Source organism: Trichoderma ghanense (genome assembly GCF_004382785.1).
Source record: "Trichoderma ghanense strain CCMA-1212 chromosome Unknown scaffold_3, whole genome shotgun sequence".
Lineage (NCBI taxonomy): Eukaryota > Fungi > Ascomycota > Sordariomycetes > Hypocreales > Hypocreaceae > Trichoderma > Trichoderma ghanense.
The window spans coordinates 2446160-2469701 of NW_027395666.1; the positions used below are offsets into that span (position 1 = coordinate 2446160).

At 56.9% G+C, this 23542-nt stretch overlaps 9 protein-coding genes across 9 annotated transcripts; 4 read left to right on the top strand and 5 right to left on the bottom strand.

Moving 5' to 3' along the window:
* Positions 1–86: 86 nt before the first annotated feature.
* CCMA1212_004157 (uncharacterized protein) lies at positions 87–8361 on the top strand (the record flags this gene model as incomplete). Its single annotated transcript, XM_073701473.1, has 2 exons — positions 87–635; positions 3057–8361. The coding sequence occupies exons 1-2, from the start codon at positions 124–126 to the stop codon at positions 8359–8361; spliced, it is 5817 nt and encodes a 1938-aa protein (XP_073560553.1). The 5' UTR covers positions 87–123.
* CCMA1212_004158 (uncharacterized protein) lies at positions 548–997 on the bottom strand (the record flags this gene model as incomplete). Its single annotated transcript, XM_073701474.1, has 1 exon — positions 548–997. The coding sequence occupies one exon, from the start codon at positions 995–997 to the stop codon at positions 548–550; it is 450 nt and encodes a 149-aa protein (XP_073560546.1).
* Positions 8362–9764: 1403 nt separating the features above from the next.
* Positions 9765–11402, top strand: CCMA1212_004159 (uncharacterized protein; the record flags this gene model as incomplete). Its single annotated transcript, XM_073701475.1, has 2 exons — positions 9765–11238; positions 11320–11402. The coding sequence occupies 2 exons, from the start codon at positions 9765–9767 to the stop codon at positions 11400–11402; spliced, it is 1557 nt and encodes a 518-aa protein (XP_073560547.1).
* Positions 11403–11835: 433 nt separating this feature from the next.
* Positions 11836–12920, bottom strand: CCMA1212_004160 (uncharacterized protein; the record flags this gene model as incomplete). The annotated part of the gene is made up of 3 exons (XM_073701476.1): positions 11836–11881; positions 11977–12373; positions 12617–12920. The coding sequence occupies 3 exons, from the start codon at positions 12918–12920 to the stop codon at positions 11836–11838; spliced, it is 747 nt and encodes a 248-aa protein (XP_073560479.1).
* On the top strand, positions 12042–12833 carry CCMA1212_004161 (uncharacterized protein; the record flags this gene model as incomplete). Its single annotated transcript, XM_073701477.1, has 3 exons — positions 12042–12303; positions 12393–12474; positions 12632–12833. 3 exons carry the CDS (start codon positions 12042–12044, stop codon positions 12831–12833), a joined length of 546 nt encoding a protein of 181 aa, XP_073560305.1.
* An 859-nt stretch (positions 12921–13779) lies between the features above and the next one.
* Positions 13780–15987, top strand: CCMA1212_004162 (Poly [ADP-ribose] polymerase 2; the record flags this gene model as incomplete). The annotated part of the gene is made up of 3 exons (XM_073701478.1): positions 13780–14439; positions 14505–15797; positions 15865–15987. The coding sequence occupies 3 exons, from the start codon at positions 13780–13782 to the stop codon at positions 15985–15987; spliced, it is 2076 nt and encodes a 691-aa protein (XP_073560304.1).
* Positions 15988–16265: 278 nt separating this feature from the next.
* Positions 16266–17372, bottom strand: CCMA1212_004163 (putative oxidoreductase; the record flags this gene model as incomplete). The annotated part of the gene is made up of 4 exons (XM_073701479.1): positions 16266–16602; positions 16694–17059; positions 17124–17243; positions 17308–17372. 4 exons carry the CDS (start codon positions 17370–17372, stop codon positions 16266–16268), a joined length of 888 nt encoding a protein of 295 aa, XP_073560303.1.
* Positions 17373–18280: 908 nt separating this feature from the next.
* CCMA1212_004164 (Rhamnolipids biosynthesis 3-oxoacyl reductase) lies at positions 18281–19408 on the bottom strand (the record flags this gene model as incomplete). The annotated part of the gene is made up of 3 exons (XM_073701480.1): positions 18281–19092; positions 19150–19258; positions 19400–19408. 3 exons carry the CDS (start codon positions 19406–19408, stop codon positions 18281–18283), a joined length of 930 nt encoding a protein of 309 aa, XP_073560480.1.
* Positions 19409–20015: 607 nt separating this feature from the next.
* Positions 20016–23173, bottom strand: CCMA1212_004165 (uncharacterized protein; the record flags this gene model as incomplete). Its single annotated transcript, XM_073701481.1, has 8 exons — positions 20016–20503; positions 20569–20648; positions 20730–21242; positions 21350–21637; positions 21693–21916; positions 21972–22360; positions 22489–22891; positions 22967–23173. The coding sequence occupies 8 exons, from the start codon at positions 23171–23173 to the stop codon at positions 20016–20018; spliced, it is 2592 nt and encodes an 863-aa protein (XP_073560306.1).
* Positions 23174–23542: the final 369 nt, after the last annotated feature.

Here is a 23542-nt window from a genome sequence, read left to right on the forward strand (position 1 = left end):
AAGCACAGATGCAGCCAAAAAGTTGAAGCAGAGATGCAGAAGCTGTGGAGCATCTGGCTGCAAAAATGCCCTCGATCAGATGTTAGGCGAGGCCCGCCGCAAATCCCACCACTCAAGCTCGAAATGCTTCGCCTCGCTGACTGGGACGGTGCGGCAGAGGCAGGCTTAAGGCAGAGGCAAGGCAGGGTAAGGTATTATTCACGACACACTCACGGCGGTTGCATGTCAGGCGACGCGGCGCATGACGGAAGAGATGCCCAGCGAACAAACTGCTTGCAGGCGGCATCCGGCCATTGGCTGAGAAGCGGTGGCTCGCCGGGTCCTGATTATGAAGCAGGACGCACGGGAAGTAGGACGACAACGGAGAAGGGGAAGAAGAGAAGTAATAGACGCAGAAGCAGAAGCAGAAGCAGAAGCGGAAGCGGAAGCGAAAGCAAGAGGAAACGCGTCCGATGGCGACTGCAGAGAGGCGGTTGGACAGAGCGGCAAGCCTCCTCCATGGTCCTCCGTACGGACAAGGGCCAGACAACGGGACATGCTTTTGGTGCTACTGCTGGTGCCGGTGCTTGCTGGGAGGCAAAGGGGAGCCGTTGGGACGCATGGTGGTGTCGGGCGCGGCGCCTGATTGGACCCTTGTGCGTGAGCTGGCATCCATCTTCTGCTGCCGCAATGGCGTGGACGACGCAGATTGGGCGAGCCCTGGGGCCGTTTCGTGGTGGACATGGATTGGCCGGTGGATGCGATTGCGTCCGGATGGGGTTGAGCAGATGCCAATGCAATGCACTGCCAACTCATCGAGCCTCCGACCACTGGCGACGGGGAGGCGACCAGACAACCGCGCGGGCTCAGACGCACCACGACGCACCCGGACGCACCAGGCGGGCACCCTCGTCGTCTTCCCTGGCCTCGTTCCCTCTCTCACTCCTCGCTTCTTCTTGTGCTTGGCCGAGCCACTTGCGCGCACAGTCTGGCTCTCACGCTTCCCGTACGGCTCCATGCCATGTATGTACGTCTGGACGCATGCGTGTGTCTGTGCAGTGCGGGAAAGCGTGAGGGTGAGGGTGAGGGTGAGGGTGAGAATGAGTGTGGACGTGAGCGTGTGGCCCAACCTGAGGCCTCTCTTGTTTCTTGTCGTTGACGAGAGAGGGAGAAGAGGAGCTGTTTATTGTCGCAGCACCGCGAATGCTCTGGATACATGTATCCTCTCTTGCTTGGCCATTCGTCTCTGCCCGTCATGGCAGTCATACGAGCGCGCGTGTGCGACCTCGCCGCATGTCTCGCCCCGTAGCACTCGGGCAGACATGTACGGGGAGGCAAGGTATGATGATGTTGATGCCATGTGCCATCCTACTGTACCTAATGTAAGCCCGCCGGTGTGGGAGAGTAAGTATATCATGCCTCCACGCTGTTTGTGTAATCCGTATCGCATCTCGAAGCCACCGCCACTCCTCCCTCCTCTCTGCTGGGAGACGACGTATTCTCTCTCGCGCTGCCTACTCGTACACTGCCGTGTCTGCTGTGAATGCCCTTCCCTCGTGTAGCGCCAGCCGTCGCCCACGCCAGCACAGAGAAGCGATCGTATCATATCGTTGCCACTGCGCTAGACCGCGACAAGTCTGATATCTGTCTTGATTCGACCCCGATACTTTGCGGTACTTTCCGATATCGTTGTCCGCTGTCCTTTGCCTGAGTACGAGGAACGTCACTCGGTGCAAACACCAGCGGCATCGTCATCAGCCAGAGGCCCTTCACCGACGTTGCGCTGCGACACGTTGGCCGTTGCCCATCGTCGTCTCGTCGTCAGCCCTATTCGCCCTGCCTTACCGCCTGCCTTCACACCGTCACTTGCACCAAGCACAAACCTGAAGATGGCCACGCCCAGCCCGGCCCAGCCCGACGTGTAGACACCAGCTCAGCCAGGCGACCTCTGCTTGGAGCAAGTACCTGCTGCCAGGGACAGCCGGCCAGACAGACAGCAGCACCTGGGACATCAGTCTCATCCATCTCATCCGCACGCAAACAAGCGACATCGACACACCCAGACAGACACCACATCAGACTCCACCGCGAGCCGCCGAACCCTCGCGATCCAAGCTCCTCCATCGACAATACCTCCATTCAGCAGTGCCTAAGCATTACAACCTCGACCCCAGCAGCCCCCAGTGCCGTGCTATCGGTGGGGCCCTAGACCCGGGAGCAGCGCTAAAAGCTCCAGGCCTGTGCTGCTGTTTTTTTGCTTACCCCACGCCGGCTCCAGCGCCTCCATCTGCTCCAATTGTGCCTTACAGCTTCAGGTTCACCTCTGGCTGCACTCTCTTCTGCTCGCCTCCAGCCTTCTCTCCTGCATCCGCCCTGAGCTTCGTCCTGGTAATAATAGCAGTATTATTATTAGCCAATCTCAGCCGCGCCTCCTGTGGCCTGCATCGGATTGCAACAGGCGCTGGCTGTGCGCCAGAGTCGTCTCTCGTCATCGCCCAGCGGTGTTCGCTCTGCGTCTCGTCCGCAAGTGTTGGATACCTTCAAGTCGAAGCGAAACCTCCGCACTTCGAGCCCCTCCAAAAATCTGCCGCCGAGCTCTTTTGCCTGCTTAGGTATTAACCAGCCCGCCACCCTCGACCTCTGCTCTTCTCCTCTGCAACAATCTCCCACCTATCGCCGCCGGGCTCTTACTCGCCAGCTTAGAGGCTGTCTCCGTGCCGTCATCTGTCTCGTCCGATACTCTCGCCTGCTCGCTTCATAGCCTTTGGAAACGAACAACAAAAGAACAGCGCTGAAGCAGCTGCGGCCGCACAGCTAGCCCGCCCCGGTAGTCGCCTGTCGAGCCACAGTCAAAGGGCCTTTGGAGCCTCCATCACCCGCTCGCCTTGTCCAGGGAACGAGAATGATCCCCATGCAACGCTCTCTCTCCTCGCCAGACTGTGTTGAATCCTCCCCACGTACGTTGCCGCCGTCCTCCCAGGCCCAGACCTCCTCCCGGAAGTTTGACATTGCACCCGAGTACTGATGGTTTATGCCACTGGTCCAGCCGTGTCACCCACGGTTTCACACGAATCGAGATCCTCCACGCCGTCACCGGACAAGAACAACGGCGGCGCCAACAACAATAGCAGCAGCAACGGCAACAGCGCCGATGCTCAGCGGCCAAAGCGGTACGGCTCGCGAACGCCCAGCCCGACGCCCACCCGCTCCTCCGACATCCCCCAGACCCTGGCTTTGCGCCTGAGTGATGATGTCCCTCGCCGCGGACGTCATCCCCGCCATCAGTCTCCCATGGCCTCGCGAAAAGCCATTGTGGCCCAGCCCAACCTGCCAAACTCGAGCAGCGCCAGGCACGGCCCCAGCTACCGCCCCCTGACTCCCACGAGCTCCTCAAACGAGACGCTGCCGGGCTCAAAGTTCACCAAGAAGCCCCTGCTGCAAGATGCGTCCTTGTACACGAATACCCACCTAGTGCGGGACAGTGACAACACCACGCTCGAGGAGCTTGCCCACGTTGTGCGCCTCTCCAAGTACCAGGAGCGCAAGCGCGCCAACACTCGCATCCGCCTGCAGCGAAGCCTCATCTCCACCGCCTTGAGCGCCCGCCTGACGCGCTGCGGCGAGATGGCGCATCGTTACCTCGTTGAGAGCTTCCGCAAGGACGACAAGGACAACTTTGCCGCTCTCTACAATGCCATCCACGACGTCCGCAAGAGCTGCGATGAGCTCAGGCGATATGCCCTCTTGGAGCCCGAGCTGGAGTCCCTGTCTTCTGCTGCCCTGGGCTCGTCTGATAGCCTGGACACTCCCACTAACTCAACAGTTGGCGTTGCCGATTCGCTCAAGTCCATCACCCCATTTCTGCATGACATCTCGGCCTCCGCCCGGGAGACCTTCATCGAGTTCCTGACCCAGATTCGAACCAATCCGGACTACCTGGCCACTCGCATATGCGCCCTCTCGAGCTCCGAGCTGAATGTATTTTTGAATTTCCACAAGGGTTTGGAGCCGGTCGAGTCGGTTCTCCCATTTCCCACGCGGAACCCCAACCGGCCTCATGCAAGTGCCTCGGGCCGTAGTACCTCCAACACCGATATCGAGAGGCTCCTCTCTTTCCAGAGACATGATCCGCTGTCGATTCTGATCCATGCCTGCTTTGCCAACTCGGCTGGCCCCGATAGCTCCGAGGACCAACGACGAACCGACATCTGGGCGACGGTCCTGGCCAAGCTGATTGCCGAACCCAAGTCTGCCGGCGAGCACTTCTTGATCTGCGTGCTAAACATCTGGACAGCTATGCGCGACTGGTCCGGCAAGTCCAGCATGGAGTGGTACCTGATGAAGATTCTCGAGGACGGTGCTTTCCTGCTTGATCGCGCAGAGGATCAGCATGGCACCCGATTCAACCTCTCGGATTGGAACCAGTCGGACGAGCTCGCGGCCAAGGATTTCTACGACCGCGCCGTCAACGGCCTATTCGAGCTGGTTGACGACGAGGATGCTACTGGTATCCCGGAGGGCCTTTTGGAGCTCGGAAATGCCATATTGAGCAAGCTCGAGAACAAGTTTGTGGAGAACACCTCCAAGTGGCTTGTCTGGAGATGCCTCTTCTTTGTCTTCCTGCTCGGCGTCATCATCCATCCCGAGTACTATGGCATGCTGGCTGAGTATCACATCACCCCTTACGCCAGGGAGAAGATTCTCAAAAAGGTTGCCATGAAGGCCCATGAATACGTTTCAAGCATGTGGAGCGGAAAGCCCTCGGCCACCTGCGTCCCCGTGAACATCCCGCCCAAGATCAAAGGCCACGTGGAGAACATCCTCGCCAGGTTCCAGGGGACCCGGTCCAAGATTCCGGCCGCCAAGCTCCTGCCAGCGAGGTCCATCACCTCCCTGCGGGAGACGGTCGAGGTCCGCCCCTACTTGGTCATCAGCCCTGCCGATCTGGCAACGCTGGTGAATGCTCTCTTCCCGGAGAAGCGGCCCCACTCGGCACGTTCCGGCCCAGCCTCCATCTCCGGGCTGTCGGCCATTTCCCAGCCCATCTCCATGTCCAACCACCACAAGAACAGCTTCGACACGGCCTCCATCATCAGCACCAGCGCCTCGTCCATCCTCAGCGACGCCACCACGTCTCGCGACTTCATCTACGACCTCAACACTGCCACCCCGCGCTACTCTCCTCCTGCAGAGGATCCCGAGGAGCAGCGGCGCTTGAGCAAGTACGAGGACGACGGCTACCGTCTCAGGCTCGCCATCCATGAGATGCAGCAAAACCTCGGCTCGGATGCCGTCCGTGGATCGAGCCACCCATGCGCCGAGAGGTGGGTTGTCCTCTTCATTTCCCCCGACGGAAAGAGCCTCTCGACGCAGATGACCTACGATCCGGACGATGAGCTCGAGGACGAGGAAAACTCGTCTAGCACAGACACCGACGAGGATGAGACGCCGCAACGCCCCGAGCTGGACAAGGACTACCATCAGCTGCGCAACTCCGTCCTCAAGCTGGTGGAAGACTATGAGATCCCTCGCAGCCTGGAGCCCGAGCGTGGACGAGCACAGCTCAGCAATCGCGCTTCGGGCCTGAGAAAGTACACGTCGAGGAACAGAATCATTCAGCCAGAGAAGACGGTTGCCAGCCGAAACCCTTACCGGAAGCAAATGGGCGTCGACGGTACAATCTCCACCACCGACCTGACGCCAAAGGAGCCCGAGGAGTCCGAGCCTGTGTTGATCACAATGCTGAAGGCGGCTTCGTCCCAGTCAAAGGCCCAGGCCGACTTCGTCTCCGCTCACATGTACTGGAAGACGCTGAACCAGTTGACGGCGCTGGCTTCGAGCTCTCTCCGGCAGGACGGATTCGCCGCTCTCATCAACATTCTAGCCAGGGGCCCCCGCGACGCCATCCGCCGCTCTGCGTCTGCCATTGAAGAGTACGATGCCTGGCTTGTCTGGCTGAAGCAGAGCCAAGAGCGCCACGAAGGCCTGATCGACGCCATGATGAAGCGCGTCAATGCCATCCGCGACAAGATGTGGTATGTGACCGACGTCCGCAATTCCAAGGAATATGCGCACAGCCGTGACATCTGTCAGGCTCTCAAGACCATGGGTATGCCGCGTCGTTGGAGCTCGTTTCAGCGCTCAAGGGCTCACAACAACCGCGGTCCTAGTTCCTCCTACCTCTACCGCACCGAATCGCAGATTATGGACCTCCTGGCCGCTTCGGAGGAGCAAGGCGGGCCGAACAAGCTTAGCGATGATCAGGCAGAAATGACGTCCATGTGGCTGCACCAGTATGGGATCGAAAACTTTTGCCAGGGAGAGGAGAGGATCCACCGCTTCTGCTGCGAGGTGGACCGATGCATCTCCAAGCTCGTCGGAGAAACCCTGCGCGAGGCACCAGTGCTGTGGTCGAGCGAGCTGTACAAGCGAGACAAGCTGGTCCACGACCGCAGCAAGGCACGAGACCGTGATCACTCATGGGGCGGCGACGACTCGACAAGCATCATCAGCGAGGACAGGCGCCATACGTCATCATCCTCTGGGCGATCTAGCTCGTTTGCGCGCGATCTGAGGTCCATGACAAGCAACAACACCAGCCACCACTCTCTGGACTCTTCGAGACACGGCCATTCGAGGACTCATGGCATGCTGGCCGACATTCCCGACGGGCCAGAATACTTTGACAAGGCGTCGCCCGTCGATTCGTCGGGCACGTTCTGGTCGCCATTCCAACCAGCCATGTCTACCAGCTCGGCTCCATCGCGATATTCGCCCACCACCAGTCTGACCAACGTGTCGACTACCTTTTCGGCCCCTCAGCATCACACGATCCCGTCCATCACGAGTGTCTCCACTGGTCGACCAAGCACGGCAGCCTCGTCCAATGACACCATTCAGCAGCATCGCAACGACGACGAAAAGACTCGGTTCTTGAACGAGCTCAAGCAGACTCTCACCAGCTTGCTGCTCTCTGACTTGGGCAACCAAGTCCTGGCACGGGGCTCGGAGACGGACGGCTGGTTCCAAAAGCTGGGGCAGCAATGCATCGACAGGAAGGACGCCCTCGAGAGGCGGGCTCGCCGCAAGTCTGACAAGAAGTCGATGCAAAAGCCGGGATTGGCCAGGCCGAGGGGGCTCGAGAAGAAGAGGAGCTTTGGAAACCTCAGGAACGCGGGCGACAACACGGCGGATCGGACGTCGGAGCCCTCTGAGAACACCCCTGTGGCCTCTCCGGAGTCTCCCATGGCCACCATCGATCCGCCGCCAGCGCCCAAAGAAACTTCCAACGAGTTTCCCTTCAAGAAGGCTTACCAGCGTCTTCTCAACATGTTCTGTGTCCACCCCAACCCATATGCGAAGCTGAATGCTCTGAACGAGCTGGAGCAGCTCATCATCGCATCGATGATGTCGAGCGGTCCCAAGAGGGGGCGATGGAACAGATCTGATGCAGGCTCCAGCATCGTGGAAGATCACAGCTCCACCAGTCGTCCTACCCCGTTGGAGGGCATGATTGACAATGTCAAGGAGCGCCGATTGCAAGCTCTCCAGTCTGGCCTCCCGACGACTGGATTCTCTTTCACGTCGCGCGGTTCCAACTCGGAGACGCGGTCTATTGTATCGGGCGGCGCTTCCAACTCGGACCTCATCACAAAGGAGCTGTACACTCTCTTCCGAGACGCGTCGATTCGACCAAAGTCACTCTTCCGCGACCTGCAGTTCATCGCTGCCTTTGTCCCCGCCTCTGTCCTCGACAGGCCTGAGAAGGGCAAGGCGTTTTGGAACACGGGGCTCGCAGCCCTCAAGCTGAAATCGGAGGTGTGTCGAACTATGGTGGAGATGGCAGACGAGGTGATTGCGGCCCATTCGCATGCCCGCCAGTCTTCTACGGACAACGCCGCCCCCCTCGACACGCCTCAGTCATCGACCGGTACTCCCCCGCCCCCATCCACTACCTATGGACTAAACGATGTTGGCAAGATGTGGACTATTACCGCCAAGGAAGGCTATCCCACGGCGCAGCGTGAGCTGGCCTTGTTCTACTTATCTAACCCCGAATACGTTGAAAGAACGACGCTTCCCTTGTCCAAGCCGAGGGAGGTGTTTAAGCAAACAGTCATGGAGAAGTATGGCCGCACCAGAGGCGGCCTCGGCAGCTCCGGCGCAGGCGGTCTCGGCAGTGTAGGTGTCTCTTCCAGAGGGTCGGGCGCCGGCAATGGCGGCTCTGGTGATGGGCAGCTCTCCGGTGGCAACGAAGGTGATGTTAGAACTGATCCAGGTTTGATGTGCGTCGCTGTCCACTGGATGGAAGCGGCAGAGCAGGGCGGCGACGAACTTGCTTCGAGCTTCCTGCGACAAAACGAGTTTATGGGACTTGGCTGATTGGAAACCCCCACGGTATCCATATCCGGTGGTCAAGCCGGTGCGAAAGTCTTTGGTCGGCTATCGCCTACCTGACGATTTTTTTTTTTTTTTTTTTTTTTTTTTTTTCGCTTTTTTCTTCTTCTCTTCATCTCCATTGTCGGCGGTTGCGCTCATGCGTAGGCGACACAAATGCATCCTTCAACGGGGCATCCTTTTACCACATTCCCTTTATCGCCTCTCATCAATTTGACCTTGACGCATCATGACACGAACAACTGGAAACGGCAACACGAGTATGAGTTCACGACATGGTATGATGGCATTATAACGATCTCAAGCCCTTTCTTCTTCATTCAGAGGACGATTTGCATCTGGATCAGAACCAACCGACAAAAAAAAAAGATGAATCCTTTTCTTCACGCTCCTTCATCTTGCTTCCTCTACGGCCGATATAGAACATGAGGGAATAGCGGGCTAGCTGGCTGGCTCCTCTGATTTTATGATACCATCAATAACGGGCGGAAAAAAAAACGGGCTTTGGTTCACTTTATCTTTATACCACATTTTTAAATCATGTGCAACGCCTGCCTTTCAGTATCTTAGATAGACGGACACCCACGATCCTTTGGTTTTTGCTTTTTTTGTTCCAAGCTGTGGAGGAGGATGTTGGGTTTGAAAACACGAGGTGAGCTGTGGCGGAGGATATACCATGAGTTACAGAATTAAAAAAAAAAAAAAAAAAAAGAAAAGAGACTTGTTGGACGGCACTTGTGTAACATTTGCACCGGCTGTTAGAAAAGGGGACGAGAAAATGCATTGAAAAGGAGATGAATAGATGCGGACTTTGATTTTTGATTGTTTTGCATCGCTTCGTACCTACAGTAACATGTAGTTGTCATTGATTGTCGAGGGCGGCCAAGCTGAAGCTGAGATGTTTGCTTTGATGCATACCAGGGTTAGGTGCATGAGGAACAGGCTCCCATCGCGCAACTGGCCAATCACGGCCGGTATGGAGTGGAGACTCGAGCTGAGCGGCAGGCAGCAGGCGGCAGGAGCCCAGTTCAGCTGGCAGGGGGTTGCTGCGGGAGGTGAAGGGCCTGAAGGGCCTTGCTTGAGGCTCAGTAAGGAGGGTTCCTACCAGTATATAAACGATCAGTTGCAGTTCCTTCAGTCGAGAGGCTTTCTTTGCCTTTTGTCTTCTTTTCATCATCCTTCAGCTGTTTTGATTCTCCTCCCCCCATTGTTCATCGCCACTTCTAGTTCCTTTCTTCTCTCCATTCACGCAGCCCTACCAGCTTTCACTACGCCCACTCCCTGCGGCCGAGGTACCTACATGTACCTACGGCAACAGCTTCACTTGTTCCATCAACACCTCCAGATCCCTTTCGTTTGCACAAATCTCTCCCATTGACAGAGGCCTCATGTCTTTGCCCAGCGGAAACGCCCAGACCTGCGGTCTCCTCAAGATCCCTCCCGAGATCCTCGACAGAATAACATGGCACCTCACCACGACCGAGTACTGCAACCTCCGCCTGACGAGCAAGGCCGTCGAGCAAGCCCTCTTCTTCAAATTCACCTCCGAGTTCTTCACGCGGAAACAGTTTATGGTTTCCGAGTTCAGCCTCAAAGCGCTCAAGGACATTTCCAAGAGCCGTCTTGCGGGATGCTTGCGCCAGGTACACCTGGGTCTGGATCAGCTGGACCCGTTGACCGTGTTCGGAGGAACGGGGAGAAAGTCAATGGAGGCCCTCCGCATGCTCCAGCTGCGCTTGGTCGAGCAGGAGACTCTCTGGACGCTTGGGCTGGTCCCCAAGTACTTGGCCGAGGCCTTTGCCCGCCTCCCAAACCTGGAGACTTGCGTTGTCCGCGACTTCAACTCCAACAGAAGATCGCGAGATGGCCCCTACTGCCACTGGCTGAGCTATGGCACCCAAACCCTGCACAAGGAGACCGGTTCGCGCCCTAGGCCCCGGCATATGCACAACTGGAACGGTTCCGGGCACTCGGAGAATGCTAGCCGCATGTTCAAGGCCGTTCTCCATGGGTTGGCCATGGCACAAGCGCGGCCCACAGCCATTGAGATGATGGAGAGACACGGCCACCTGCTGTTTGACTCTGCGTTCTATATCCATCCAGAGTTCGAGGCCGCCGTTGCTCCTGTTCTGGGACGACTCAAGAGGCTGCATATCTGCCTCGACATGGCCTGGAGCCCGCTCTCCCTGACAAGCAAAACTTCAGAATCATGGCACCATAACAACCTGGCCAAGCTTTTGAGACTTTGCGAGGACTTGGAGGAGCTCCGCATCAACGGGAAGCGCGACTACATCTCTAACGGCGGTCGCAACACCCTGCATCATTTGTTTGACTGGCTCGCAACGAAGCCCCAGACGGAGGTCCCACCGTCACCCTCGGCAGACGAAGAAGAGAACCTGCCTGCTCCTCCCCACGCAGAGCTCGCGCGGTTGAAAACGCTCAGCCTGGGGATGACGGCTCTTACCGTCGAGGATCTTGCGCGTCTGATTGCCAGGTTTGCCGACACGCTCGAGAACCTCGAGCTGTGGAGGATTCATCTCTCGACTGAAGACAGGGTCAACGACGGGCCCCTGGCGGATAGCGGGTCTACATTGTACGCTGTGTCCTTGCGGAAGCTGCTGGAGATGCCCAATCTCCATCTACGGCACATCAAGCTGGGAAACCTCCATCAGACACTGCACCCCATTTGCGGGGACGCGATTTCGGGGGCGGTTGATTTCAAACCGGAAGCCAGCACGCGTGACGACGACGTCGTGAAGGGGCTTGTAAGCACGAGCGCCGTATTGGAATATACGGGCTCAGACTGGAGGCATTTTGTGTCCCATGAGATGATACCTCGATTGTACACGCCTCGGGCCATGTGTGAGTTTTGAATGTCCCGGCTGTCAAAGTGGCATGCTGGTCCTCTCGTTGTTGTCGACCGTTTGGCTAACGTCTCCGTAGCAAAGGAAGAAGCAGAGATGGACGTGGGCGACGACGAAAACGGAGATGACGACGTCAATAACTATTGGGCCAGTTTGATTTAGGATAACCTAATGGGTGGGATTACAAGAGACATTCATCATTTGGACTGAGCTGAGGATCTACAACTTGCAAAGCGATGGGCATTACGCGAAGGATGCTGAGAACGGTATGGGAAATTGTTTAATGTGGCGTTTTGGTATTTCTCTTTTTGATTTTTTTCCCCCCTTCTGCCGTATCGGCATATGGAAGGGCTTCATTAGGGTCAAGATAGCGGCGTGGCGGAATTGACGAAAACCTTGTGTTCAACAATTTACCAAGTTCTCTCCTTCAGCCTGGAAGCGAGATGGGTCGTTTGTGTGGCTAGGTCGCGAGCAAGTAAATGCTCCGTTCCAACGACGTATGCGAGCTTCTCTTGTACATGGTCGGTATGGCTCGAACTTTGGAATATGTCCACGAGAGGAATGATTCTCCGTAGCTGTCGGACTAATAGCTCGTTTACGTCCCTTTGATTCTGAAAATGGCTTGAACTCGGCTAGGGTAGCTTTTCACCATATCAGTCACAGTAAAAGACATCAGGAGGTGAAAACCCCCCCTCATACGCCTCATCTCTGTCCTCTCCCTTCCTCATCCACATACCTCATCAAGCTCAGCACAGAGCAAAGTCCCTCCAAGAAAGCATCAAATTCAGAACTCCATCCGCCATGTCTTCCGTCAACATCCTCCTCCTCCTCCTCCTCCTCTTCCTCACCACAAGCAACCCCCTCGCCCTCGCCCTCACTCCTCCCGAAACCCAACCACCGTCGCCGCCGCTCCATATCCCAGGCCACTGGGGCAACGACACGCAGGGCGGAGAAGTGCACTGGCTTCCGGGCGAGCCAGCGCCCACCAACGATGTGGTGTTCATGTGGTGCCGGAAGGGGGCGAGTGGTTGTCAGAGGGCGGCGCTCAAGCACGGGCGGTGCTGTAAGTTGTTGACCTTGATTCTCGTCGCTTTTGGTTCTTGGCTTTTGGGGTAGTTGTTGACAGGTTGGTGCTGACTTGTGTGTGTTTAGATGATTTGAGTATGTTGGATGGTTCGATTCGGGCGCAGTTGAATAGTGTTGGGGCGCAGGATGGGAGGTGTATGCTCTTCCAGTGAGTTCAATATTTCCATACCTCTTCTCTCATACTTTAGTTACCCTACATTACATGTGTTCATCCCCTCTAACCCTTCTCTGCTCCATCCACTTTCTGTTCAAACTATTTTTTTCAAAGTCTGCTGTAGAAAGTCACTAACAATTTTCAATTGAAGGAACTACGACTGCAGCGGCGAGCACACGGCCATGTTCACGGGCAGAAGCCACTGGACAAAGGCGATTTGCGCCAACAGCAAGAAGAGCAGTAGGGTCGAGTGGAATCGGCAGGCGAGCGCGGTGCGGTGCTGCGCTGGGGGGCCGGAGAGGAGGTGGTGTAATTTTGGGATCAAGAAGGCGGATCGGTGTACGGAGGGGTGATGATTTGGTGGTTTTGTGTGTTGAGGGGGTTTTGGGGTTGGTGATGGTTTTTGTGGTGTTTTGGTGTTTTGGTGTTTTGGGGCACATATGGGCAATTCTAGATTTACCTGTGTTCTGTGTGCTTGTTTGATGGAAAGTGGGATGTGAGTTTGATGGTCGTACATGACATCAGGCAGGCCAAGGACTCAACAATTGTTGACTGACGATTCTCCCAATGCCTTCAATGTTGGTGGGACACGAGATAATCCAGTCACGATGCCCTCGTACGAACTCCATATGACAACCTCAAACCAGGAGACAGGACGCAGCCGTTAGTCATCCTCAACATCCGCATCCCCATAAAATCCAGGCAGCAAATCCACTCTACTGCAAACCACGTGACGCCGCGTCCATCTCGCGCAACCAGCCACCAGCCTTCCTTGGGCGCGCTGGTGCCTGGAGCCAAAAGGGACGGGACCTTGAAAATTGGCGCCAGGGGTCCCCCCCCAAGCTTTTCCAGCGGCTTTTAGTGGGCTGCAGCAGCTGGGCTCCACTGAAAGCTAGGCAGCTCTGGGGCAACTTTGAGCTTGTGCTGCACTCAATGGTGGTGTACCTGAGCTGAGTTGAGCTGAGCTGAGCTTGTGGGAAAAGGGTATTAATAGAGGTCGTTGCTTGTCTTGAGAATCGAGCTGTTTTTTTTATTTCTCTGACTTCAGTTTTCTCATTGACGATGCAATCAATTGAGCCTGGATAACAGATTGCTCTACATTTCTTTGCTGTGTTGCATTCAATTGAGTGTTGCCCCGAAGCATTCATCTCTCTCTTCCCGCTTTGCTATCGAGGTGTCACAGCTAAAACGCCACAACCTACAGCTCACCCAGGGGACAGTAACTCTGCCTCTCCCCTTTCACCTCTACCCCATCTCTCTCCACATCTCTCACTCTCTACCCTCATCACAACCCCCATCATGCCCCGAAGAAGGGCTGCTGCTGCCGCCGCTCCAGCTGCTCCCGCAGTTCCGCCGCTGGACGGCTGCGTCATCGCCATCAGCGGCAAGTTCGACACCTCCAAGCACACCCACGCCTCTCTCGAGCAGCTCATCCGGTCCCTGGGCGGCAGCGTCACCAAGAGCGTCGCCAAAACCACCACCCACGTCGTCTGCTCTGAAGACGACTACAACAACGACTCGGCAAAGGTCGCTGCTGCAAAGGCCAAGGACCTGCCCGTCGTCAGTCTGGGGTGGGTTCTTGAGGCGGAGAAGCTGAACAAGTCGGTCGATCCTCAGCCTTATGTCTGGGGCAGTGCCAAAGCTGCCGACTCACAGGCCAATGGCAAGAAGAGGCCCGTCGTGGTGTCCAAGAGCGATGAGGATGAAGAACCCGAGCCCAAAAAGGCCAAGACCAACAGCTCCAAGGCCGATGCTGAGCCCGAACCCGAAACCAAAGAAGAGAAGCAGGTCGCCGAGGGCCAGTTCGTCAAGAAGAAGGACGCGGCGATCCCGGTGGACGAGCACTGCCCGCTTCTCTACAACCAGGTGCACATCGACCCCGATACCGGGCTGATCTACGATGCTTCTCTCAACCAGACCAACGCGTCCAACAACAACAACAAGTTCTATCGCATCCAGGTGAGTTGAGCTGCTTCTCCATCTGCCTCACGTTGGGGGTCCAGTATTGATGCCAGGCTGCCCAGGTCTTATACGACGGCAAGTCGAAGCAGTACAAGACATGGACACGCTGGGGCCGTGTGGGAGAAGTCGGCCAGAGCGCCATTCTCGGCAACGGCACCGCCGCAGATGCAATCAAGAACTTTGAAAAGAAGTTCAAGGACAAGTCTGGCCTGGCCTGGGAAAACAGGGGCGACAACCCGAAGCCGGGCAAGTACGCCTTTGTCGAGCGAAGCTACAATCCAGACTCGGACGACGAAGGCGACGACGCCGCCGATGATGACAAGGCCGTCAAGAAGGAGGACGAGGAAGAGGTCAAGCCCGCGGAGTGCACTCTTCCGCTCGAGGTCAAGTCCCTCATGGAGCTCATCTTCAACCAGCAGTACTTCCAGGCCACTATGACTGCCCTGAACTACGACGCGAACAAGCTCCCCCTGGGAAAGCTGAGCAAGGCCACCATCACGCGCGGTTTCCAACAGCTCAAGGACCTCGCGGCGCTGATGGACGACGCCACCCTGGCGGCGAGCAGATGGAACACGACGGTGGCCCAGGCCACGGAGATGCTCTCCAACATGTACTACTCCATCATCCCCCACGCCTTTGGCCGCAACCGCCCCCCCGTCATCAGGGACAACGTCATGCTCAAGAAGGAAATCGAGCTGCTGGAGAGCTTGTCCGACATGAAGGACGCAGCAGACATCATGAAGCTCGACCGCAAATCCACCGACAACATCCACCCCCTCGACAAGCAGTTCCAGAGCCTGGGCCTCAACGAAATGACCGTCCTCGACCACGACAGCAGCGAATTCGAGCACCTGGAAGCCTACCTCCACGGCTCCCGCGGCGAAACCCACGGCCACAACTACAAGGTCCAGGAAATCTTCCGCATCGAGCGCCAGGGCGAGGGCATGCGCTTCGACGAGTACGTCGACAAGAGCAAGATTGGCCAGAACCGGCGCCTCCTGTGGCACGGCTCGCGCGCGACAAACTTTGGCGGCATCCTCAGCCAGGGCCTGCGCATCGCGCCGCCCGAGGCCCCCGTCTCGGGCTACATGTTCGGCAAGGGCATCTACCTCGCCGACATGTCGTCCAAGTCGGCCAACTACTGCTGCTCCTACATCTCGGGCGGCCAGGCCCTCCTCTTGCTGTGCGAGGCCAAGCTCGGCGACCCCATGCAGCAGCTGACCAACGCGAGCTACGATGCCGGCAGCAGCGCCAAGAAGGGCGGCATGGAGAGCACCTGGGGCATGGGCATGACGGCGCCGCCCAAGTGGATGGATGCCGGGGTGGTGCACGACAGCCTCGAGGGCATCCAGATGGTGAGTTACAGTTACCTTATCTTCTATGTCTTGTTCCGAGAAAACAATCACTGACGTTTTGTCATAGCCCGACATCAGCGAAAAGCCGTGCGCGACCAACGTGGACGGCGCATATCTGCAGTACAACGAGTTCATCTGCTACGATGTCGCGCAGGTAAAGCTGCGGTATCTCTTCCGCGTCCAGATGTAAAAAGGGGTTGAGTTTTTTTTGATGATGTTTGTAAATCTTTTCCATGTTTTACTACTAACGATGAGATGCCGTTATTTAACGGTCGGGTATCTACTTGGCCTGATTTGAGCCATCACGGAGTTTAAGGAGCGGCCTCTGTGTACAATACTAGCTGTTAAATGTGTCCTTTTTTAAATTTTGACGACCAGATGAATAAAACTTATATTACAATTTGCTTTTCGCATACTCATACACACACATGTCCAACAAGTTCATGATACAGTCCCCCCAATCATCACTTAATCACCCAGGGGATACGCGTGCAAGATCTGTCCGTAATACAGCTCCGCATCCTTGGACGCCAAGAAGATGAAGCTGGGCGCAATCTCGCTCGGCTGGCCCGGCCGGCCGATGCCCGACTTCTTGCCAAAGCCCTCCATCTGCTCGGGGGGGCGCGAGGCCGGCTGGAGAGGCGTGTGGACGGGGCCGGGGGCGACGGCGTTGACGCGGATGCCCTTTGGCATGAGCTGCTTGGCGAGGGACTGGGTGAAGGAGGTGATGGCGCCCTTTGTGGCTGCGTAGTCGACCATGGCGGGTGTGCCGCGGAAGGCGACGGTCGAGGTGGTGTTGATGATGCTGTTCACGTGTCAGCAGATCATACATAGTCTACCGCATCATTGTATAATGGGGGGAAACAGTATAAGAGGGAAAAAAAAAAAAAACTCACGAGCCGCCCTTTTCCATATGCGGCACCGCATACTTGGTCATGGCAAACATTTGCAGGATATTGCTCCTAAACGTGCTCTCCACAACGTCCAGATCAATCTTTGCAATGTCGTCGCACATGACCTGCTTCGAGGCATTGTTCACCAGCACGTGCAGCGCGCCAAAGGTCTCGACGTGCTGCTCGACGGCCTTGCGGCACGTCTCGTTGTCCATGAGGTTGCCCGGGATGAGGAGGCACTTGCGGCCTTCACGCTCGACGAGCTTCTTGGTTTCTTCGGCGTCGGGCTGCTCCTCGGGGAGGTAGACGATGGAGACGTCGGAGCCTTCGCGGGCGAAGAGGACGGCGACGGAGCGGCCTATGCCGGAGCTTGCATCATGACGATTGTTAGCTGACGTTTGAACTTGTATGTGATGGGTGAGTTTTTGCGTACTCTCCGCCTGTGATGAGGGCCTTGTTGCCCTTGAGCTTGCCGGCGGCAATGTATTCCTGGTGGCCGCCTTTGCCCTCGAGAGCGGTTGCTTCGCTGGACGGCTTCATGTTCTTCTCCAAGCTGATTGTATATGCCCGTCAGTCACGCATGCTCCCAAGCAGAAGCTGCAAAAGGTGATTCTTACCCAGGAAGATCCTGTGCCTGAGGCTCCTCGACAGGCTTAAAGCTTCCAGACTCGCTGCGCGACATTGTGAAGGATCCGGTGTGAAAATTCGAAAATCCGGGGTTGTTGAATCTCGTTGCAGGAAAGGTATTGCGCGCAAGACGGATGCTGCTGCTTGTGCACTGGAAATGGCGTGTAAATGTCGGAATGAGGCGGCGTTTGAGAGAAGTTCGAGCAGTCGCACCGATCATGGCTTGATTCGAGTTTTCATATCAAATGAAATAAGGGGTGTGGTTGGCACGTGTGAGAGCTGTTGCCTTCTTTCTATTATCATGGTTCTCATTGTTATGTGACTTTTCGCTGACGGTTGCGTTTACGTGATGTCACTTTTCGGTTGTTTTCTTGGAGGTTGGATGGGACATGACATCAATCTTGGCAAACGGGCGGATGTCGATGATGCTTCAATTGCTGTTTTCCGCCCCACTTGAGGACAGGTATTACAGCGGGAAGAAAGCAGGACATGAAGGTCGCAGGTGGTTGTTTGACGGCGGTGCTGTGCTTGTTTCGTTGAGAGGGGAGCTCAGGTGAAGCTCCGGTGATGACGCTAAGATGAGCTTAAGCAGGATCATCGTCAACATGAGGGGAGCTGCTGTATGTACCTGAGCAATTGCTTGCCGTCGCTCCGATTGATGTCTATTGCTGTTTTATTTGAAGATTGGATTGTTGTAATTTTGCTAGAATTGGGATCAATCATTGGACCGCATAATTGCAAAGTTGACTACATGTAATTCGTGCATCAGCTGCATTCCAGTCCGAGTCAACATCTTCTTACGCACGGCCAGGAGATGCAGTTAGGAGTGTACGCCCAAGGTGGCACAGGACATTGCAATTCGAGGCTGATGAAGCAGTCACTCTGTAGGTGAATCACGAGTCTTATAATTTCACATGACTTTTACGCTCAATTTGGTCATTCACTCATTACAAAAATGCTACTTTACAATCCCGCAGCAAGCGTATGTCCTCCATCCACCACCACCCTCTGCCCATTCACAAACTGGTTGCCCGCAAGGAACAGCACCGCCTGCGCCATGTCCTCGTCCTTGCCCGGCCGGTTCGCCGGAATCTTGCCCTCGTACTCCTTCTTGTCAATCCTGCTCTTCTGCCCCTCGTCGCTGCCCTCCGTCGTCATCTCGCTGGGGAAGACGCCCGGCGCGATGCTGTTGACGCGGATCTTGAGCCCGGCCGCCGTGAAGTCGGCCGCCATCATGCGCGTCAGGTGCTCCGTCGCGCCCTTGGACGTGTTGTAGCTGAAGTGGTGCTGGCTGGTCTTGACCAGGCCCGAGATGGAGCTGATGTTGATGACCGTGGCCGACCAGCCGGGATGCGTCTCGGTCGACTTCTGCAGCAGCGGCAGGAGAGCGACCGTCGTGAAGTAGACGGCCGTGACGTTGGTCCGGTACACGTTGAGCCAGTCGTCAAACGTCGCCTTTTCGTTGTCAAACAGCTCCTTCTTGAGCTCGGCGGCCGAGTTGGCCTCGGCGACGCTAAACGTCTCGCCGCTGATGCCGGCGTTGTTCACGAGGATGCACAGGCACTTTTCGCGCTTCTGCAGCTCGTCGACGAGCGACTTGATGCCCTCTTTGGAGTTGATGTCGGCCTGGATGGGGATGATTTCGCCGGGCGCGTTGGAGCCGTGGGTGGAGGCGGCCTTGTCGAGCTTCTCCTTGGTGCGGCCGCAGATGTAGACCTTTGCGCCGTTGGCGGCCAGGGCTTGGGCGGCCATCAGGCCGATTCCAGAGCCTCCTCCTGCTTGCTGTTAGAGAAGCATCTTTGATGATGAGGAGAACATGAGCAGAGACGAACCTGTGACGAGGGCGACCTTGCCGGAGAGGTCAAAGAGAGCCTGGCCCTTGAGATCTGTGGTGCTAGCCATGGTGAATGATTGTATGTGTGAGATTCGAGTGAAGATGAACTAATTGCTTGCAGCAAATGACTTTGTAAATGGTTCTGAACACTGTTAGAGAATTGGTAGAGTTGGCAGAGGTTGTGGAGGTCTTATATAACGTTGCTCGGAGCTTTGATGTGAGCAAGACGTCATACACTCAAAGCTTACAACAGGCATGGATTGACAGTTGGGCCAAGAGCCACCTGGTGGCAACTTGCAGTTCCCAGCGGTTGCACGGCAGGGGATATCATCATACAGCTGGCCGGATTACGTTCTGGTGGTGCAATCGCTGCCGTGAGCATCGAGGGGGAGCTGCGGGGGCTGGTGCCGCCGGTGAGGACATGATATGGTCACCTATTACTGCGTATATTGCGGAGGACCCATTCAGAACAGTGGCAACGCATTTATCCAGTATTACTTCGTGTTAGAGTTGGATGTGCTTTTTGTATAACAATTTGGTTGTATAACATAAAATTCTGGATGTTTCCTTTTATTTGATGTCGCGATTTGATTGCCTTTTGGGTGTATCGCAGCTACTATACGGACTTCATGTCTGGTGGTTAGCCCCCGGCAGCCTCAATACGGACTTATACCCATATCAATGAACAATTGCTCAATGTTTGCCCTACAATCATCATATATAAATGCTGCAGTCTCTCTGGAGCGTCAGAGTGTATCGATACATGCATTGAATGCTCTTCGTTTGCTGTCCAATATTCACATGTAAATCTGCGACATATATACACATATATACGAGTACACCAGACTCATCCCCCCTGACAACCTACGACTGGACAAAGTTGAATCCCGCAGCCGAAGCCTCAGTCGCCCCGTTGTTAATCAGCGACCCGTCCGACCCAAGCGTCACCCACTTGCCGTTGCTCCCGGCCTTGATCGTGTACACGCCCGCCGCGGCCCCGACCTTCTGGCGGATGGTAAACACCTCCCAGGTGGACGCCGTGGCGCGGGCCGCCTGCAGCGTGTAGTTGCCCGACTGGTCCGCCGTCACGAACTGGTTGTTGCTCGTCAGCTTGAGGTTGCCCGCGTTGGGCGTGTACGAGCTGACGAAGACGCCGGCGCTGGCCTGCGAGCCCGAGGCCACCAGGTTGGACGACGCCGACGACGCCACCACCCACTGGCCCGTCGAGGCCGCCTGGATCTTGAAGTTGCCGTACGGGTTCTGCGGGAAGTTGGAGCCGCAGATGGGCTGGCCGCTGGGGTTGGCGCGGGTGCCGATGAAGAAGAGCTCGTTGGAGAAGGTGTTGCCGGAGCCTGTGGGCACGATTAGCATGGACACATCTTGACAACGGCTTCATTCGGTAGAGGGGACGACTCACCCCAGGTCGTCAGGTTGGCGCTCCAGGCGGCGGCGGTCTGCGGGTTGGCGTTGGAGTAGGCGGCAATCATGACGGATCGCCTAGGATGGAATGTCAGTATGTATCTGCATATATATATATATATATATATCAATCGAGGAATCGAGGCAACAGAAACATACCAGTCATCGGCAATCGACGGGTCGACAATCTCGTTCTGGGCATACGACCACACATTGTTGACCCACTGCGCATCGTACAGCACCTCGTTGATGGGCGTCACGGGCAGCATCTGGATGGCCGCAATCTCGCTCTTCTGGGCGCCCCAGAACAGCCAGGCGCCCGACTGCCAGTCCTCGACGTTGCCCATGGTGACGAGGTTGCGCACCGCCGGCTCCGGGTACGGGTTGTTGGGGTCCGTCTGGCTCTGCTGCGGGTACAGGTGCCAGTAGACCTGCGCGCCCTGCTGCTCCGTGGCGACGAGCAGCTTGGCGTAGTTGACGTAGTCCTGCGACAGCGCGACCGTGGCCCAGAGCAGCGCGCCGTAGTAGCCGTTGACGGCCTCGCCCGTGGACTCCTGGTCTCGGCTGCCGGCCCCGTTGGCGATGCCCGAGGCCCACGAGTGGCCGGCGAACCAGTCGCGGCAGCGGGTGACGGGGAAGTACGGGTCGTTGGGCGACGGGTTGATGATGTCTCTGTTCCTCCGATCAGAAGGGGGTTCTACTTTCCCAGCAAACATGCGTCAGGGGTTCAGGGGGGGGGGGGGGGGGGGGGCAAAACGGGNGGGGGGGGGACAACATACCGGGCAAACCAGTTGATAAAGTCCTTGTGCTGCGCCAGCCAGTTGGCGTCGTACTTTGCAATGACGGCGGCCACGTACAAAAAGTAGCCGTAGTGGAAGTGGTGGTCGTTGTAGTAGCCGTTGCCAAAGTCGATGCCCGAGTTGGTCGCGCCGGCCTTGTCGATGACGCCGCCCCAGGACGTCTCGTACGCCGGAGACGCGCCGGTGGTGGGAGTGAACCAGTTCTGGAAGCTGGTCTTGAGGTAGTTTGTCACCGTGGGGATGAGGTCGGTTCGGCCAACAGCCTCGCTGTGAGCAAGTCAGTAAACGAAAACAAGAAGTCAGGGGGGAGGGAGAGTCTTACGCAATGAGGGCAAGACGAGCCTGGGCGGCAAGGCTGCCTCCCCAGTAGTAAAACTCGTTGGGAACAGGAGGGGTGGCGTTGGCGAGCAGACCAATCTCGTACTGCAGACCCTGGATGACGGCAGAGTTGCAGGAGGAGTCGAGCGCACGAGGAGGGTTCCAGGTGATGCTGCTTAGCTGGTACAGGAGATTCCACTGGTTGCCGATAATGGGGTACATCCATCCCTGTCCCACATGTCAGCACCTTCATCGTGAGTCAAATATGGTGATATTGACCAACCTTGGTGGTGAGGTAGCCCAGAGACGAAGTGGCAGGCTGGTTGGCGCCCTGCAGAGACAGGCGGTGGTGCGGCCAGGTCAGCATCAGCAGCTGGCTGCCGTCGCCCACGGTGTTGTAGTTGAAGATGAGCGTGCCGGTGGTGGTGGTGAAGCTGTAGTCGAGGCCGACGCCCGTGGGGTAGACGGTGTAGTGCTGGTCGAGGAGCGCCTTGTGGCTGGCCTGGGTGAGCCTGACGAGGCGGAGCACGCCGTTGTACGTGCCGGTGGCCTTGATGGTGCCCTGGGCGCTGTTGGTGGCCGTGGCCGTCAGGGAGATGGACGAGAGGGCGTAGATCACGTAGGTGGTGCCCGTGGTGTCGACGACGGTGAAGGAGGTGCCAGTAGCAGTGACTATGTAAGGGAGATGCGTGTTAGTTGTCGATGCCGAGGGGGAGTCTATAATGTTTGGCCATGGCAGTTCCATCCTGTCCATCTCTCCATGCTCAAGTTCGGTTCAGGTGTCAGCAGCATCAACTCACCACTCTGTCCATTCGAGAGATTCTGTCCATTAAACGACGCAATGCCCCCGTTCCTCGACGTCAGCAGCGGCGTGGCAGCCGTGTACTGCAGCGTAATGTACGGCGACCCCGGAACCAGCGGCGAGGTCATGCTCGCGCCGCCCTGGAAGTACTGCACCGTCACCGAGTGCGTGTCAAAGGCCGTGGCCTTGTGGTTGGCGAAGGCGCCCGAGTGCTCGGCGAAGCCCGCGCGCCAGTCGTTCTGCGTCGGCTGCTTGATGGACGTGCCGTCGAACTGCCGGCTGTTGCTGACGCCAAAGTTGATGCCCAGGCCGTCGAGCTGCGACTCGTACGGGAACGGGCCCGAGGCGGTGCCGTTGCCGGGGGTGGCGGCGTAGGAAGCCCACCAGGAGTTGGTCGGGAACTATTAGTTTTTGACTCGTGAGCATCTCTCTTCAATCTTTCCATTTGAAGGGTATCGTGTAAGTCGGTTCCGTACCGGAGGCTTCAGGCCTGCAAAGAAGGAGCTCACGGGCGCGCCATCGGCGCCGGTGGCCGTCGTGCCGCCAGAGATGCCGGCCGGGTTGCTCGTCGAAATAGGGGCGAACAGGCCGCGTCCGGCAATGTTGCTGAGCTTGGCGCCATTGGGCAGGGCCGCAACGCCAACCGCCGAGGCGATGACGAGGTTCACAAGAGAGGCCAGCATCCTTTGAAGCTCAAGTCACTGAACAAGGAAGCTTGGGGGGGAGAAGTCGGGGCTGTGCTTGGCCACACCTGGGGAGAGGGAAGAGATCGCCAAGGGGAGAGGGCGACGTTCTCCTTATATCTCAACATCTTTATCTACCTGTCTATTCGAAATAAGAAAGACTGTGAATAAAAAAAAGCATCATTGCGTCACTCGACGACAATGCTGGTCTCCTTGCAACATTGTGCTCCCACCCTCCCCAGCGGAATCTCGCTCCGATCTAGGTCCAACCCCGGCGGTAATTGAGCATGTGCTGCTGCCCCCTTCTCGGCGGTACTGGGGGCATCGTGAACAAGATTGCAGCCGGAAGGTTGCCTTCCAGCTCGGCTC